The sequence below is a fragment of the Oncorhynchus keta genome, chromosome 14, assembly GCF_023373465.1.
Source record: "Oncorhynchus keta strain PuntledgeMale-10-30-2019 chromosome 14, Oket_V2, whole genome shotgun sequence".
NCBI lineage: Eukaryota > Metazoa > Chordata > Actinopteri > Salmoniformes > Salmonidae > Oncorhynchus > Oncorhynchus keta.
Window position 1 is genome coordinate 13,965,752 of NC_068434.1, and position 19,377 is coordinate 13,985,128.

The window sequence follows — 19,377 nt, forward strand, 5'->3', positions numbered from 1 at the left end:
ATTATGGTAATCTTGTGAGTTTGATCCTACATTGATGTGGTGCTAGACAATGTTAATTGACTAATTGCTTAAGAGTAGCCTAAATACCACACGTCAGAATACATATGTGTGTACGGGTGAGCATGGATTTTGTGCGTGCTTGTTCTATACAGTGTGTGTGACTGTGTGAATATGTTTATTAGAGATTCACACAAGGACAATCTCTTCAGAAATCCTTCCATTACTTCCCTCTCTTCTGTTTTATCCTCCTCCTCTCCTGCTGATAGCTGAAGGGGGGTGGGGGTGATAGTAATAACAGCTCTTCCGAGCAAGGGACCTTTCCAGAATCGCAAAGGCCATCATCCTCACCCTCTTTCAACCCACTATGAGTAGTCCATCACAGGGAAAACAACACCAGCACAGACAGAGGTTATTATAAAGTTATTAACAGCATCTCATAAACCCTTGCACATGGTCAAACCCATCCAACAGTGATGACATACTGGGACTCAGCTGGGTGGCCATAAAAAAAGGGATTATGACACGCGGCTGTTCCTCCCACATCAAATTAATGAATCCATTCCAAACATTAACCTTGCCTGCTACACATTTGTGAATATTTAATTATTCCCCCTGCCTGCCTGTCTGCCCCCACCCAACATGTTGTTTGACTAATGACTGGGCTCGCCTCATCAAGCTCATGACAATGTAAACAGATGGGAGGTGGGGCTGGGCTCCGTGCCAGGCCTCCAGACACCAACGGGCTGAATAAACACAGACATATGCTGCAGCTATTCACACAGCTCAGAGGGCCTCCACGTAAACACTCTCAGGGAATATGGGTGACATCAAATTTAGTGTGAAGTTACCTGATTGTTGAAATTGTTCCCCCTTCAGCGATTTCATGGACATTTAGGCTGCGTTTACACAGGCAGACCAATTCTGATATTTTTCTCACTAATTGATCATTTGACCAATCAGATTTTTAAAATCCTAGCACGGAGCCCAGCCCCACCTCCCATCTGTTTAAAAAATCTGATGTGTAATGATCTGATGTGATTGGTCAAAAGACCAATTAGTGGGAGAAATATCAGAATTGGGCTACCTGTGTAAACACAGCCTTGGGGTGTGTGTTTGTGTGACAGAGCGAGAGAGTAGCTGTTATTTTAAACAAACTGTCCTATGACATGAACTGCCTTGGTTTCAGCAGATGACTCTCCAGATAAATGATGCAACATTAAACATTCCACTCTGTTCAGGCTCTGCCTGGACAAGGGAATACATACAACACTGGTTTTTGTTCATGCTACATTTTAATAGTATAGCGCTTTGAGTATGACCACATTGGGGGCTAAGACAGACAAGACGAGACAGACAGGTGTGGGCTCACAGTGACATCATCAGCCACCTGGGAGTTCCAAATAAATCGGGCAAACGGCAACTCTAACATGACATTATATATTAATGATGAAACTATTGTAAAATATACACGCAGAAATAAAACTTGTCTATATGCATTCACACCACACGCACACAAACCAGGTTCATCCAATCAGAATCACTCTCTCCAGACGTTGCTCTTGGCTCCTCCAATCAGAAATCAGACATACGGTATGCTCGCTCAACTGACATAACATTCCTTCCCTGATCATGAAGTTGTTTCTCTTCATCACAAATAATGTACATGGAGGGTGTTTCGGACACTTCTGTCTCTACGATCACAAAACTAGAATATGATTCTATTTACTGTAGCTCTTCCACTATCTACACGTCCCTCTTAGTAATAAAAAGCTTCCATAAAAGAAGATTATTTCATTAAATAACCTTTCTCTACTGTGCTGTTGGACCTTCCCGTGCATCTGTCTCTCCTCATCATGTATGATGTCATAGTTAACTTAAAAATATGTCAGTGACTTTCTACTAGTGGCTTGTTGTGAAGATAACTTGCTAGTACTTGGTACTTGGCAGTTACTGTCTGTACATTGATATACACATATCAATGTGCAGACAGTGACAGACAGTATATATTTATATATAGAATATATATATATGTATATGTAATATATATATATGTCTGTCACTGTCTGTACATTGATATATATACACTGTATATTAATGTACAGACAGTAACTGCCAAGTACCAAGTACACATATATATATATATATATATATATATATATATATATATACACACACACACAATAACTATCTGTGATACATACAGTTGAAGTCGGAAGTTTACATACACCTTAGCCAAATACATTTAAACTCAGTTTTTCACAAATTCCCTGTCTTAGGTCAGTTAGGATCAACACCTTAATTTAAGAATGGGAAATGTCAGAATAATAGTAGAGAATTATTTATTTCAGCTTTTATTTCTTTCATCACATTCCCACTGGGTCAGAAGTTTACATACACTTAATTAGTATTTGGTAGCATTGCCTTTAAATTGTGGGTCAAATGTTTCGGGTAGCCTTCCACAAGCTTCCCACAATAAGTTGGGTGAATTTTGGCCCATTCCTCTTGATAGAGCTGGTGTAACTGAGTCAGGTTTGTGGGCCTCCTTGCTCACACACGCTTTTTCAGTTCTGCCCACAACTTTTCTGTAGGATTGAGGTCAGGGCTTTGTGATGGCCACTCCAATACCTTGACTTTGTTGTCCTTAAGCCGTTTTTCCACAACTTTGGAAGTATGCTTGGGTCATAATCCATTTGGAAAACCCATTTGTAACCAAACTTTAACTTCCTAACTGATGTTTCCAGATGCTTCATTCAAGATAATTCACATAGTTTTCCTTCCTCGTGATACAATCTATTTTGTGAAGTGCACCAGTCCCTCCTGCAGCAAAGCACCCCCACAACATGATGCTGCCATCCCCGTGCTTCATGGTTGGGATGGTGTTCTTCGGCTTGCAAGCCTCCCCCTTTTCCCTCCAAGCATAATGATGGTCATTATGGCCAAACAGTTCTATTTTTGTTTCATCAGACCAGAGGATATTTCTCCAAAATGTACAATCTTTGCCCCATGTGCAGTTGCAAACCTTAGTCTGGCTTATTTTTTTCTTCTTCCGAGGTCTTGGCTGATTTCTTTGGATTTTCCTATGATGTCAAGCAAAGAGGCACTGAGTTTGAAGTTAGGCCTTGAAATACATCCACAGGTACACCTCCAATTGATGTCAATTGGCCTATCAGAAGCTTCTCAAGCCATGACATAATTTTCTGGAATTTTCCAAGTTGTTTAAAGGCACAGTCAATTTAGTGTAGTTAATCTTCTGAACCACTGGAATTGTGATACAGTGAATTATAAGTGAAATAATCTGTAAACAAAGTAGGTGTCCTAACCGACTTGCCAAAACTATAGTTTGTTAACAAGGAATTTGTGGAGTGGTTGAAAAACAAGTTTTAATGACTCCAACCTAAGTGTATGTAAACTTCTGACTTCCAATGTATGACTATTTGGTACACACAGAGGTTTCATAAAATACAATCAACAGCATAGGAGATTAGATTTCACTACTAACCAGGATGTGAATGACATCTGCATATAACACAAGCACCCATGCATTCATGCAAGCGCATAATCATACAAACAGACACACACACACACACACACACACACACACACACACACACACACACACACACACACACACACACACACACACACACACACACGCTGTCTTTCTTAACAGCTCAATATGAGTTATCCTATAGCATTAAGCAGTACAGTTGATGTTATATGAGAAAACCAGCTGTCTTGCGGTTCTAGTGTTACTGTACAGTACTCGAGTGTTCTGATCAGATTCTCCTGTGTTCTTTTCTTCTGAAGTCCCATTGTTCTCTTGTTCCGCTGTTGGACACAGTGTTCTAGTGTTGTGGTGTTCTGTTGATGCGGTTCCTTAGGTGGTGAGTTTTGGTTACTCTAGTAGCGTTTCTGTTTGGTATCTTATCCTGTGCAGCAGGTGACGGTGGGCATCTTCTTGTTGGGATTTCTATAGAGGTTAGTCACAGACTCCTGGTCCTCAGCCCCATGAACCTGCTTGGTCACCTCTCTGTGTGTGTGTGTGTGTGTGTGTGTGTGTGTGTGTGTGTGTGTGTGTGTGTGTGTGTGTGTGTGTGTGTGTGTGTGTGAGTGAGTGAGTGAGTGAGTGAGTGAGTGAGTGAGTGAGTGAGTGCAGTGAGTGAGTGAGTGAGTGAGTGAGTGAGTGAGTGAGTGAGTGAGTGAGAGAGTGAGAGAGTGAGGAGAGAGGCACACTTCCACTGTATGGGCATTAGTGTAAATATGATGGACGTTAAAGAATACACACTAGAGGGCAGCAAAGCTTTACATGTTGTTCTACACGTTGGTATTATAAGAACAGTTTAGGAAAATATCCTTATCAAACCGTATCCAAAGCAGAACGATCATGGACAGGTAAATATCACTAAGCAGAGAGAGACAACAGATGACTAGGAGCCGGTATATCTTACCTGGCCAGATGCAGCACGGCCTCTATGACATTGGAGCCGTCTTTGGCACTGGTCTCACAGAAGAGGGCGTTATACGTCTGATAGGAAACAACAACACAACTCTCAATCACGTCATGGCTAGAAGGGATCCAGCTTTTGTCAGAATTTACTTTTCGTAGCAGGTTTAGGAGAACTTATGCAGCAGATTAGGATAATTAATGTGGCAGGTTAGGATAATTAGGTTAAGGTTAGGAAAGGGTTAGGGATGGCTAAAATGATAAATTATAAAATAACAAATCAACTTTTGACATAAATTTGACAAGAGCTGGATCCCTTCTAGACATGACCTCTCAATCAGGCTGAAGTTTGCATTTATTAAGGATCCCCATTCGTTCCTGCCAAGGCAGGGGCTACTCTTCCTGGGGTCCAGCAACATTAAGGCAGTTATATACAATTTAAAGTAATACATGACATTACATTACATTTCATAACACTTTTCACAACACATTAAGTGTGTTCCCTCAGGCCACTACTCTACTACCACATATCTACAACACATTAAGTGTGTTCCCTAAGGTCACTAGTCTACTACCACATATCTACAACACATTAAGTGTGTTCCCTAAGGTCACTAGTCTACTACCACATACCTACAATACAACATCCATGTGTACGTGTGTGTAGAGTGCGTGTGTCTGTGCCTGTGTCTCTTCACAGTTCCTGCTGTTCCATAAGGTGTATTTTTATCTGTTTTTTAAAAATCTGATTCTGCTGCTTGCATCAGTTACCTGTAGTCATGGCTCTATGTAGTACTGTGTGCCTCCCATAGTCTGTTGTGGACTTGGGGATTGTGAAGAGACCTCTGGTGGCATGTCTTGTGGGATATGCATGGGTGTCTGAGCTGTGTGCTAGTAGTTTAATACATAATAAGCGGACCGAGGAGTCTGACATTTAGTAGATGTGACCTGACCAGGCAAAATTCTGGGTCCTAGTTCTAGACTATATTGTAGGGCAGTGGACTCCAACCCCTAGTTACATTTAAATTTTGGTCATTTAGTAGATGATTTTACCCAGAGTGACTTACAGTTTACCCAGAATTACTTTTAGTTGTACCCTAGAACTGTGTTTTCCAACACCGGTCCTCGGGTACAGCACTCATTTTTGTTGGAGGCCCAAGTTGAAACAGGTGTGTTTGTCCAGGGCTACAATAGAAATGTGTACCATTGGACGTACTGTTGGGGGTACCGTTGGGGGTACTGTTGGGGGTACCGTTGGGGGTACCGTTGGGGGTACCGTTGGGGGTACCGTTGGAGGTACTGTTGGTGTTACTGCTGGGGGTACTGTTGGTGTTACTGCTGGGGGTACCATTGGGGGTACTGTTGGGGGTACCGTTGGAGGTACTGTTGGGGGTACTGTTGGTGTTACTGCTGGGGGTACCGTTGGGGGTACTGTTGGGGGTACCGTTGGAGGTACTGTTGGGGGTACCGTTGGGGGTACTGTTGGGGGTACCGTTGGGGGTACTGTTGGGGGTACCGTTGGGGGTACTGTTGGGGGTACCGTTGGGGGTACTGTTGGGGGTACCGTTGGGGGTACTGTTGGGGGTACCGTTGGGGGTACTGTTGGGGGTACCGTTGGAGGTACTGTTGGGGGTACTGTTGGTGTTACTGCTGGGGGTACCGTTGGAGGTACCGCTGGGGGTACCGTTGGGGGTACTGTTGGTGTTACTGCTGGGGGTACTGTTGGTGTTACTGCTGGGGGTACCATTAGGGGTACTGTTGGTGTTACTGCTGGGGGTACCATTGGAGGTACTGTTGGGGGTATCGTTGGAGGTACTGTTGGGGGTACTGTTGGATGTACTGTTGGGGGTACATTTGGGGATACTGTTGGGGGTACTGTTGTGGGGGTACCGTTGGGGGTGCCGTTGGGGGTACTGTTGGGGGTACTGTTGGGGGTACGGTTGGGGGTACCGTTGGGGGTACTGTTGGGGGGTACCGTTGGGGGTACTGTTGGGGGTACCGTTGGGGTGCCGTTGGGGGTACTGTTGGGCGTACCATTGGGGATACCGTTGGGGGTACCGTTGGGGGTACTGTTTACCGTTGGGGGTGCTGTTGGGGGTACTGTTGGGGGTGCCGTTGGGGGTACTGTTGGGGGTACCGTTGGGGATACCGTTGGGGGTACTGTTGGGGGTACCGTTGGGGGTACTTGAGGACTGGAGTGGGGAAACACAGTTCTAGGGTACAAGTAGAAGCATCTATAAGTCGCTCTGGAGAAAATTATCTTCCAAATGACCAAAATGTAACTAGGATTTGGAGTTTCCTTGACACAAGGAAAATAACTTGGCCCTTATGTTAAGTAAAAGTGCTAAGATGTTGAGGTTGAGCGGTCTCACCATGGCCAGTTTCTCTCCGTAGCTGGTGGAGACACAGGTGATCCCGTCCTGCAGAGCCTGCTCTCTCAGGTCACTCTTATTCCCCACCAACATGATGGGGATGTCGTCCTGGGACACGTCCTGAACAGATATGGACATCAGGTTACAACAACAGTCCCAAATGGCACACCATTCCCTTTATAGTGCACTACTTTGTTTTGATCAAGGTATTTTTTTCTTTATCAGTATTTATTTATAGTGTACTATTTTTTACTAGGGCCCATACGTGTTTTTCCAAGTAGCGCATATTCATGTAAGATCAATCTGGCTCGTGAAGCTGGAAAAATGCATAATTATGTAAACTTGTGAGATCAGTGTGGCTCGCATGGCTACATACAGTGAGAATATACCTCACATTAGAAACACCTTCCTAATATTGTGTTGCACCCCCCCTCCCTCCCCCTTCTGCCCTCAGAACAGCTTCAATTTGTCGGGGCATGCCGTCTTCAAGGTGTCGAAAGCGTTTCCATAGCGATGCTGGTCTATGTTGACTCCAATGCTTCCCACAGTTGTCAAGTTGGCTGGATGTCCTTTGGGTGGTGGACCATTCTTGATACACACGGGAAACTGTTGAGAGTGAAAAATCCAGCAGCATTGCAGTTATTGACACAAAAACAGAGCGCCTGGCACCTACTGCCATACCCTGCACTTACATATTTTGTCTTACCAATTCACCCTCTTAACGGACACATACACAACCCATATCTCAAAGCTTGTCTCCTCCCATTCATCTACACACTGATTGAAGAGGATTTCATGGAAAGAGCAGGTGTTCTTAATGTTTTGTACACTCAGTGTATAGTGCACAATATGGGGGAATAGTGTGCAATTTTAGATGCATTAAACATGCAACACAGCAACTACACACGTAGCGTTATCAACTGAAATACAGTCAAATGATTCAAGAGCTACAACAATGAAAGGATGTGACTCAAGCATTTCAAAACAGACATTTCAAAATGTCTTGACACCATGAACAATCAATCAAACACACGTGTGTACGTACAGTATCAGTCAAAAGTTTGGACACACTTACTCATTCAAGGGGTTGTCACGCCCTGACCTTAGTATTTTTTGTTTTCTTTATTATTTTGGTTAGGTCAGGGTGTGACATGGGTGATGTATGTGTTTTTGAGCCTGTCTAGGGGTTTTGTAAGTCTATGGGTGTTTACTAGTCTAGGTGTTATGTATGTCTATGGTTGCCTAGATTGGTTCTCAATTAGAGGCAGCTGTTTATCGTTGTCTCTGATTGGGAACCATATTTAAGCAGCCATATTCCTTGGGTATTTTGTGGGTTATTGTCTATGGTTAGTTGCCTGTGTCTGCACTTGTTTCTATATAGAGTTTTGTTGTCTTGTAAGTTTGTTAAGTTTCTTCGTTTCATTAAATAAGAAGATGTATTCTCCTCCATTCAACTAACATGACAGGGGTTTTCTTGATTTTTACTATTTTCTACATTGCAGAATAGTGAAGACATCAAAACTATGAAATAACACATATGGAATCATGTAGTAACAAAAAAAGTGTTACACAAATCAAAATATATTTTATATATGATTAACGAAGTTTATCTTTGCAAAGAAAAACGGTGTCTAATAATTGTATGTTTGGGAAATTTGAATTATGAGATTTCTGTTGTTTGAATTTGGTGCCCTGCAATTTCACTGACTGTTGGCGAGGGGTTCTGCTAGCGGAACCCCGTTCCCAGACAGGGTAATGACCCAGCACACCTCCAGACTGTGTAAGGGCTATTTGACCCATAAGGAGAGTGATGGAGTGCTGCATCAGATGCCCTTTCCTCCACAATCCCCCGACCTCAACCCAATTGAGATAGTTTGGGATGAGTTGGACCACAGAGAGAAGGCAAAGCAGCCAACATGTGCTCAGCATATGTGGGAACTCCTTCAAGACTGTTGGAAAAGCATTCCAGGTGTAGCTGGTTGAAAGAATTCCAAGAGTGTGTAAAGCTATCATCAAGGCAAAGTGAAGCTATTTGAAGAATCTCAAATATAAAATATATATTTTTTTGGTTACTACATGATGTGTGTTATTTCATAGTTTTGATGTCTTTACTATTATTCTACAATGTAGAAAATAGTACAAATAAAGAAAAACACTTGAATGAGTACTGTAGGTGTGTCCAAACGTTTTACTGGTACTGTATGTGTATTTAAATGCACACTACTCAGTCACTCAAGCAATGCAACACAAATTCACATGCAGTACCGTACATCTATTTTAGCAAAGTGAAAGTCAACAAGAATCAAACACACACATGCAACACAAAGCACTTACATGTAGACTGCACATAAAATAGAGTGAAAAACAGAGTGAGAACACATCAAATGACGCTCGACAACTTGTGCATAGGGACTTCAGCATGCTTCATCTATTGCATATTGTTGTGATGACACAACCTCAAATTCTTATACATCAAACGCCCAACCATTCCAAAGTCACCACATTAAATGTATTGAATGTTTTGTGTTATCTAGTGTTATGGAAGATACTGAAGTATACACTATAAGATGGCTGCCGTGGCGTCACCCAACTGGTGCTACACATTGGTGGTGGATGGCGTGAGTTTTAACCTTACTATGTGAAGAGCTTTGAGCACCTGGGAAAGCGTCATATAAATCCATTAAGTTATTATATAAATCCAATCAGTTATCATATACATCCAATCAGTTGTTATATAAATGCAATCAGTTATTATATACATCCAATCAGTTATTATATAAATGCAATCAGATATTATATACATCCAATCAGTTACTATATAAATGCAATCAGATATTATATACATCCAATCAGTTACTATATAAATGCAATCAGATATTATATACATCCAATCAGTTACTATATAAATCCAATCAGATATTATATACATCCAATCAGTTACTATATAAATCCAATCAGATATTATATACATCCAATCAGTTACTATATAAATCCAATCAGTTATTATATACATCCAATCAGTTGTTATATAAATGCAATCAGTTATACAGTGCCTTGTGAAAGTATTCGGCCCCCTTGAACTTTGCGACCCGTTGCCACATTTCAGGCTTCAAACAAAAAGATATAAAACTGTATTTTTTTGTGAAGAATCAACAACAAGTGGGACACAATCATGAAGTGGAACAACATTTATTGGATATTTCAAACTTTTTTAACAAATCAAAAACTGAAAAATTGGGCGTGCAAAATTATTCAGCCCCTTTACTTTCAGTGCAGCAAACTCTCTCCAGAAGTTCAGTGAGGATCTCTGAATGATCCAATGTTGACCTAAATGACTAATGATGATAAATACAATCCACCTGTGTGTAATCAAGTCTCCGTATAAATGCACCTGCACTGTGATAGTCTCAGAGGTCCGTTAAAAGCGCAGAGAGCATCATGAAGAACAAGGAACACACCAGGCAGGTCCGAGATACTGTTGTGAAGAAGTTTAAAGCCGGATTTGGATACAAAAAAGATTTCCCAAGCTTTAAACATCCCAAGGAGCACTGTGCAAGCGATAATATTGAAATGGAAGGAGTATCAGACCACTGCAAATCTACCAAGACCTGGCCGTCCCTCTAAACTTTCAGCTCATACAAGGAGAATACTGATCAGAGATGCAGCCAAGAGGCCCATGATCACTCTGGATGAACTGCAGAGATCTACATTTGAGGTGGGAGACTCTGTCCATAGGACAACAATCAGTCATATCTTGCACAAATCGGACCTTTTTGGAAGAGTGGCAAGAAGAAAGCAATTTCTTAAAGATATCCATAAAAAGTGTTGTTTAAAGTTTGCCACAAGCCACCTGGGAGACACACCAAACATGTGGAAGAAGGTGCTCTGGTCAGATGAAACCAAAATTGAACTTTTTGGCAACAATGCAAAACGTTATGTTTGGCGTAAAAGCAACACAGCTCATCACCCTGAACACACCATCCCCACTGTCAAACATGGTGGTGGCAGCATCATGGTTTTTGGGTCTGCTTTTCTTCAGCAGGGACAGGGAAGATGGTTAAAATTGATGGGAAGATGGATGGAGCCAAATACAGGACCATTCTGGAAGAAAACCTGATGGAGTCTGCAAAAGACCTGAGACTGGGACGGAGATTTGTCTTCCAACAAGACAATGATCCAAAACATAAAGCAAAATCTACAATGGAATGGTTCAAAAATAAACATATGTGTTAGACATGTGTTAGAATGGCCAAGTCAAAGTCCAGACCTGAATCCAATCGAGAATCTGTGGAAAGAACTGAAAACTGCTGTTCACAAATGCTCTCCATCCAACCTCACTGAGCTCAAGCTGTTTTGCAAGGAGGAATGGGAAAAAATGTCAGTCTCTCGATGTGCAAAACTGATAGAGAAATACCCCAAGCGACTTACAGCTGTAAACGCAGCAAAAGGTGGCACTACAAAGTATTAACTTAATAATTTTGCACGCCCAATTTTTCAGTTTTTGATTTGTTAAAAAAGTTTGAAATATCCAATAAATGTTGTTCCACTTCATGATTGTGTCCCACTTGTTGTTGATTCTTCACAAAAAAATACAGTTTTATATCTTTATGTTTGAAGCCTGAAATGTGGCAAAAGTTCGCAAAGTTCAAGGGGGCCGAATACTTTCGCAAGGCACTGTATATATATATATATATATATAAATCAAATATTACTACCTCGATCATGTCCACCCACTCTCGGACGTTGAGGAAGCTCTTTTCACAGGTGACATCATACAGCAGGAGGACGCCATCGGCTCGTCTGAAGTAGGACTTAGCAATGCTGCGGAACCTGGGACACACACAGGGTTAAAGGTCAACACAGGACCACTCCGAACATAGGCTGAAATAGAGTAATTGTGGGGATTAGCCATACTGGAAAAACATTATTGCAATATATTCAAAACAAAGATGCAGATAGGAGGTACACAGCAAATTGTCCAGTGTTAAATATCAACACTGAAAGTGTGTCTGTAGACCCTTAGGATCACACTTGATGAAGTCCATAGGACCAAAAATGGACGGATGCAACAACCATGTCTCTAACAAATACAGTTATGGTTGGTAACTACAATTTATATTAGAATTTAGAATTGACACTAAGCAGTGTGCTAATTTAACACTATTGCAGTGTGTTTATGGGTCCACAGACTCCACAGTGTTGATTTAACACGCTGTGTTATTTTTTTAACACACACACACACACCTCTCCTGGCCTGCTGTGTCCCATAGCTGTAGTAGGGTAGGCTCTCCATCCACTACCAGACTCTTCATCTGAAAGTCCACCCCTGAGGACAAACACAAGAGAGTGTTCAAACACACTATTCCAAAGACCACCCCACTGCTAAACATACCTCCTATAGCTGACCAAGGCAGCTAGCCATGAATACAACCCCACCACTGTGGAATACAGCCGGGTCAGTGTTGACTATGTACGCAGGCGAGAGCTAACACACCCACCCAGGGTGGCGCTGGTGTTTCCTCGAAACTCGTTCTTGCAGAGGCGGAGCAGGAAGCTGGACTTGCCCACCGCCGCGTCACCTGCCAACACCACCCGATAGGCCTTCTCTGATGTTATATATCCCAGGTCAGCTGACTCCTTCTCCTTTGCCTGTACGCACACACACACACACACACACACACACACACACACACACACACACACACACACACACACACACACACACACACACACACACACACACACACACACACACACACACACACACACACACACACACACACACACACACACACACACACACACACACACAGAGAGAGAGAGAGAGAATTAAGGCACACCTTGACTCAGTCATGCATAGTCAACATAGTCAGCAGTTTTTCCTGAACTAAGTCAAACATTTACACTCAAGTGTTTTCTACCAAGTCTCACTGTTAATCTCCATACTAGTGTTTTCTACCAAGTCTCACTGTTAATCTCCATACTAGTGTTTTCTACCATGTCTCACTGTTAATCTCCATACTAGTGTTTTCTACCATGTCTCACTGTTAATCTCCATACTAGTGTTTTCTACCAAGTCTCACTGTTAATCTCCATACTAGTGTTTTCTACCATGTCTCACTGTTAATCTCCATACTAGTGTTTTCTACCAAGTCTCACTGATAATCTCCATACTAGTGTTTTCTACCAAGTCTCACTGTTAATCTCCATACTAGTGTTTTCTACCAAGTCTCACTGTTAATCTCCATACTAGTGTTTTCTACCAAGTCTCACTGATAATCTCCATACTAGTGTTTTCTACCAAGTCTCACTGTTAATCTCCATACTAGTGTTTTCTACCATGTCTCACTGTTAATCTCCATACTAGTGTTTTCTACCAAGTCTCACTGTTAATCTCCATACTAGTGTTTTCTACCATGTCTCACTGTTAATCTCCATACTAGTGTTTTCTACCATGTCTCACTGTTAATCTCCATACTAGTGTTTTCTACCATGTCTCACTGTTAATCTCCATACTAGTGTTTTCTACCAAGTCTCACTGTTAATCTCCATACTAGTGTTTTCTACCAAGTCTCACTGTTAATCTCCATACTAGTGTTTTCTACCATGTCTCACTGTTAATCTCCATACTAGTGTTTTCTACCATGTCTCACTGTTAATCTCCATACTAGTGTTTTCTACCATGTCTCACTGTTAATCTCCATACTAGTGTTTTCTACCATGTCTCACTGTTAATCTCCATACTAGTGTTTTCTACCATGTCTCACTGTTAATCTCCATACTAGTGTTTTCTACCATGTCTCACTGTTAATCCCCATACTAGTGTTTTCTACCGTGTCTCACTGTTAATCTCCATACTAGTGTTTTCTACCATGTCTCACTGTTAATCTCCATACTAGTGTTTTCTACCATGTCTCACTGTTAATCTCCGTACTAGTATTTTCTACCATAAAGGGTCTGTTTTGGTGTCATCAAAGGTACCAAAAGTTTGAGCTCTCCTTTCCTTCCCTTTCCTCTCCTCTCTTCTCCTTCCCCCCCTTTTCTCCTCTCCTCTCCTTTTCTTTCCTCGCTTCTCCTCTCCCCCCTTTTCTCCTCTTCTCTCCTTTCCTCGCTTCTCCTCTCCCCCCTTTTCTCCTCTCTTTTTCTCCTCTCCTCTCCTTTCCTCTCTTCTCCTCTCCCCCTTTTCTCATCTCCTTTTCTTTCCTCTCTTCTCCTCTCCCCCTTTTCTCCTCTCCCCCTTTTCTCCTCTCCTCTCCTTTCCTCTCTTCTCCTCTCCCCCTTTTCTCATCTCCTTTTCTCATCTCCTCTCCTTTCCTCTCTTCTCCTCTCCCCCTTTTCTCATCTCCTTTTCTTTCCTATCTTCTCCTCTCCCCCCTTTTCTCATCTCCTTCTCTCCTCTCCTCTCCTTTCCTCTCTTCTCCTCTCCCCCTTTTCTCATCTCCTTTTCTTTCCTCTCTTCTCCTCTCCCCCTTTTCTCCTCTCCCCCCTTTTCTCCTCTCCTCTCCTTTCCTCTCTTCTCCTCTCCCCTTTTCTCATCTCCTTTTCTTTCCTCTCTTCTCCTCTCCCCCTTTTCTCCTCTCCCCCCTTTTCTCCTCTCCTCTCCTTTCCTCTCTTCTCCTCTCCCCCTTTTCTCCTCTCCCCCTTTTCTCATCTCCTCTCCTTTTCTCTTCTCCTCTCCTTTCCTTTTCTCCTCTCCCCCTTTTTTTCTTTTCTTTCCTCTCTTCTCCTCTCCCCCTTTTCTCATCTCCTTTTCTCCTCTCCTCTCCTTTCCTCTCTTCTCCTCTCCCCCTTTTCTCATCTCCTTTTCTTTCCTCTCTTCTCCTCTCCCCCTTTTCTCCTCTCCCCCCTTTTCTCCTCTCCTCTCCTTTCCTCTCTTCTCCTCTCCCCCTTTTCTCATCTCCTTTTCTCATCTCCTCTCCTTTCCTCTCTTCTCCTCTCCCCCCTTTTCTCATCTCCTTTACCCCCTTTTCTCCTCTCCTTTTCTTTCCTCTCCTCTCCTTTACCCCCTTTTCTCCTCTCCTTTACCCCCTTTTCTCATCTCCTTTTCTCCTCTCCTCTCCTTTACCCCCTTTTCTCCTCTCCTTTTCTTTCCTCTCCTTTACCCCCTTTTCTCCTCTCCTTTTCTTTCCTCTCTTCTCCTCTCCCCCCTTTTCTCCTCTCCTTTTCTCCTCTCCTCTCCTTTCCTCTCTTCTCCTCTCCCCCTTTTCTCATCTCCTTTTCTCCTCTCCTTTTCTTTCCTCTCTTCTCCTCTCCCCCCTTTTCTCCTCTCCTTTTCTCCTCTCCTCTCCTCTCCTTTACCCCCTTTTCTCCTCTCCTTGTCTTTCCTCTACTCTCCTCTCCTCCCTCTCTCCCCACATGCCTTCCCTCTGTCCTGTACCTCATTGGTGATGGCGGACAGGGCTTTGCGTGTGGACGCTCCCGAGCTGTTCCGGCTGACTGGTTCCAAGGGTTTCCAGTCCAGGACAGAACCATTGTCTGATCCGAACACCATCTTGTTCTGCACCTCTGCAATCTGACACATCAACACTAGAGCATTAATGTCAGTACACAATGACAGTTATCACTCACAATATGTGTGCTTAGTATAAGTAGATGAACTGTGTATAATGTCTGTGTGTGTGTATGGCTTACGTCGTTGTCAAAGTTGTCTTCCGCCAGGCCATCTGTGATCCTGGCCACCCTCTGTCCCTCCTCCTCCTCATCCTCGTGCCCTTTGACCTCCTGCTCAGAGTCATATCCGTAGTTGGAGCCGCGCAGCGTGGACATGCCGCTGTCTAGGCAGCTCTCGGGCAGGCTGTCCACCTCGTAGCTATGTCTGCGCTGCATGCCTGGGTCGCACAGAGCCAGAGCTATGGTGTCCAGACCAGGCCTCCGACACCCCAGGGAGCCCTTACCACCACCCCCAAACAGGCCTCCCAGTGGGTCCTCGTCCTCATCAACATCCTCCACACCCGCCTGGTAGAACCTGGGGCAGGACGGACACAACATCCACACAGTCTGCTAGAAACTTAAACCTTTCCTTTCTACTGCTAAGCTTGCTCCAACAACCATGCTATAACAGTTTTTATTTAATTTTATTTAACTAGGCAAGTCAGTTAAGAACAAATGACGGCCAACCCCGACCAAACCCTAACCCGGACGACGCTGGGCCAATTGTGCGCCGCCCTATGGGACTCCCAATCACGGCCGGTTGTGATACAGCCTGGAATCGAACCAGGGTCTGTAGTGACACCTCTAGCACTAAGATGCAATGACTCAGACCTCTGCGCCACTCGGGAGCCCGAACATTGACTGCGCAGGTCTGTCCTCCATGGACGGTTATGAGCACACTCTACAATGCAAACAGTTCAGTGCAAATTTTCCACCTGAGAATATTTTGGAATATACTTGAGTTTGAGCATACACACATGTGTATTTGGTATTTTATTAGGATCCCCATTAGCTGTTGCAAAAGCAGCAGCTTCTCTTCCTGGGGTCCAACACAAAACATGATACAGAATGACATAATACATAACATCAGTAGACAAGAACAGCTCAAGGACAGAACCACATATCAACGTAGCCTACATATCAACGTAGCCTACATATCAACGTAGCCTACATATCAACGTAGCCTACATATCAACGTAGCCTACATATCAACGTAGCCTACATATCAACGTAGCCTACATATCAACGTAGCCTACATATCAACGTAGCCTACATATCAATGCATACACACAAACTATCTAGGTCAAATAGGGGAGAGGTGTTGTGCCGTGAGGTGTTGCTTTATCTGTTTTATGAAACCAGGTTTGCTGTTTATTTGAGCAATATGAGATGGAAGGAAGTTCCATGCAATAAGGGCTTTATATAATACTGTACGTTTTCTTGAATTTGTTCTGGATTTGGGGACTGTGAAAAGACCCATGGTGGGATAAGTATGTGTGTCAGAGCTGTGTGTATGTTGACTATGCAAAGAATTTGGGATTTTCAACACATTAATGTTTCTTATAAAAAGAACAAGTGATGCAGACAGTCTCTCCTCAACTCTTAACCAAGAGAGACTGACTGCATAGTATTTATATCAGCCCTCTGACTACAATGAAGAACAAGACATGCTGCTCTGTTCTGGGCCAGATGCAGCTTAACTAGGTCTTTCCTTGCAGCACTCGACCACACGACTGGACAATAATCAAGATTAGACTAAACTAGAGCCTGCAGGACTTGCTTTGTGGAGTGTGGTGTCAACAAAGCAGAGCATCTCTTTATTAAGGACAGACCTCCCCATCTTTACAACCATTGAATCTATTTGTTTTGACAATGACAGTTTACAATACAAGGTAACGCCAAGTAATTTAGTCTCCTCAACTTGTTCAACAGCCAGACCGTTCATAACCAGATTCAGCTGAGGTCTAGAACTTAGGGAATGTGGATGTGCAGTGTGTACCTGCACAAACACGCCAGGTTGTTGCAGGTCCTGTCTTACCTGTCCAAGTATGGGGATGAGTAACAGTTGCTCCTGCTCCTCCTGCTAATGATGCTGGCTGGGGAAGCACTGCTATCACGCTGAAACACAACATCATTGTCACAACTGTCTGGTTCACTGTGTGTGTGTGTGTGTGTGTGTGTGTGTGTGTGTGTGTGTGTGTGTGTGTGTGTGTGTGTGTGTGTGCATGTGTGTGTGTGTGTGCGTGTGTGTGTATATGTGTGTGTGTGTGTGCACTGAACCCTCTGTGTTAGTGCAGGAATGACCGTTAGATGAGAGTGTGTGAAGCTGAGTTCTGAGGTTATGAGGGAAGTGAGTCAGGCGTCAAGACTGAAATATAATGTTGATATAGTTGCCTCTCATACAGGGTTCAGATGATTCATCCAACAGACAAGCCCCCAGGACGAGCATTGAGAGATTCAACCCGACGTTCAGATCAGAGAGATGATGGGTAGAGGAGGACAGAAGGGGTGTGAGATGATGGGGGGGCAGATTGAAAGAGAGGGATAAAGATGAGAGGCAGGGAGAGCGCGAGGGAGAGAGAGCGTGCTGGTGTTGTTACTGTGGTGATGCAGGTGTATAATCTCACCTTGTTGCTTTTGCTGAGGCTGTTCTCAAGGGACCTGAGCAGCCCATCATTACTGTCATTAAGCTTCCTGTTGGCTGCCCTATAGAGGGGGAGAAAAAGAGGGAGAGTGAGAGAGGAGGAAGAGAAAGAGGAGAGAGAGAGTGGAGGGAGAGAAAGAGGAGGGAGAGAAAGAGGAGAGAGAGAGAGGAGGGAGAGAAGCAGAGAGAGAGTAGAGGGAGAGAAACAGAGGAGAGAGAGGAGGGAGAGAAATAGGAGAGAGGAGGGAGAGAAAGAGCAGAGAGAGAGTAGAGGGAGAGAAACAAAGGAGAGAGGAAGAAGAGAGAGAGAGGAGGGAGAGGGAGGGGGAGAGAGAGAGGAGGGAGGGAAACAGGGGAGAGAAACAGAGGAGAAAGAGGATAGGGATAAACAGGAGAAAGAGGAGGGATGGAAGAGGATTAGAATGGGAAGGGGGTGATCAAAAGTACCATTGACAGGTTGGCTAATAAAAACAGAAACTTTTCAATACTTTTTGAAAATAAGGTTCGTAGTCTTGAAGTGTTCCTGTTTGTGTGTCAGAGGAGCACTATCAGTGTTCCTGTTTGTGTGTCAGAGGAGCACTATCAGTGTTCCTGTTTGTGTGTCAGAGGAGCACTATCAGTGTTCCTGTTTGTGTGTCAGAGGAGCACTATCAGTGTTCCTGTTTGTGTGTCAGAGGAGCACTATCAGTGTTCCTGTTTGTGTGTCAGAGGAGCACTATCAGTGTTCCTGTTTGTGTGTCAGAGGAGCACTATCAGTGTTCCTGTTTGTGTGTCAGAGGAGCACTATTAGTGTTCCTGTTTGCGTGCCAGGCGAGCACTGTGATTGGCCAGTGTTCCTGATTTTGTGTCACGTGTGCACTGTGATTGGTCAGTGTTCCTGTTTGTGTGTCAGGCAAGCACTGTGATTGGTCAGACTTACTGTAGGATCTCTATCTGTCGCTCCAGGTTATCCCTCTCATCAGAGAACTCTCTCATCATCGCCTCATATCTGCACATACATAGTTACTCACAACTTACACATATACTCTCATAACTGGTATTACATACACTGTTATAACACTACATAAACACTCAAAGCACATACATAAGCTCTCATAACACATGCAGTACTACAGAAACTCTACTAACACATACTACAGAAACTTTCCTAACACCTACAGTACTACAGAAACTCTCATAACACATACAGTACTACATAAACTCTCATAACACATACTACAGAAACTTTCCTAACACCTACAGTACTACAGAAACTCTCATAACACCTACAGTGCTACATAAACTCTCATAACACATGCAGTACTACATAAACTCTCATAACACCTACAGTACTACATAAACTATCATAACACATACAGTACTACGTAAACACTCATAACACCTACAGTACTACAGAAACTCTTCTAACACATACTACAGAAACTTTCCTAACACCTACAGTACTACATAAACTCTCATAACACATACAGTATTACATAAACTCTCAT

General features: G+C 43.3%; 1 protein-coding gene across 5 annotated transcripts in view; it reads right to left on the bottom strand.

Annotated features, from left to right (window-relative positions):
- Nucleotides 1-2,322: 2,322 nt before the first annotated feature.
- LOC118370855 (ras and EF-hand domain-containing protein-like) overlaps nt 2,323-19,377 on the bottom strand; it is a 53,311-nt gene continuing 36,256 nt past the window's right edge. For 4 of the 5 annotated variants that reach the window (XM_052461140.1, XM_052461139.1, XM_052461137.1 and 1 more), the window contains 11 exons: nt 18,810-18,878; nt 17,874-17,952; nt 17,285-17,364; nt 15,448-15,781; nt 15,194-15,328; nt 12,315-12,465; nt 12,061-12,142; nt 11,532-11,646; nt 6,817-6,936; nt 4,449-4,525; nt 2,323-4,030 (listed from right to left, as the gene is read on the bottom strand). In XM_052461140.1, coding sequence (XP_052317100.1) covers nt 3,925-4,030; nt 4,449-4,525; nt 6,817-6,936; nt 11,532-11,646; nt 12,061-12,142; nt 12,315-12,465; nt 15,194-15,328; nt 15,448-15,781; nt 17,285-17,364; nt 17,874-17,952; nt 18,810-18,878 — 1,348 coding nt within the window. In that variant the 3' untranslated portion in view covers nt 2,323-3,924. Of the gene's footprint in view, nt 4,031-4,448; nt 4,526-6,816; nt 7,423-11,531; nt 11,647-12,060; nt 12,143-12,314; nt 12,466-15,193; nt 15,329-15,447; nt 15,782-17,284; nt 17,365-17,873; nt 17,953-18,809; nt 18,879-19,377 lie in introns of those variants that run through there. The other variant, XR_008063771.1, reaches the window with a different exon arrangement.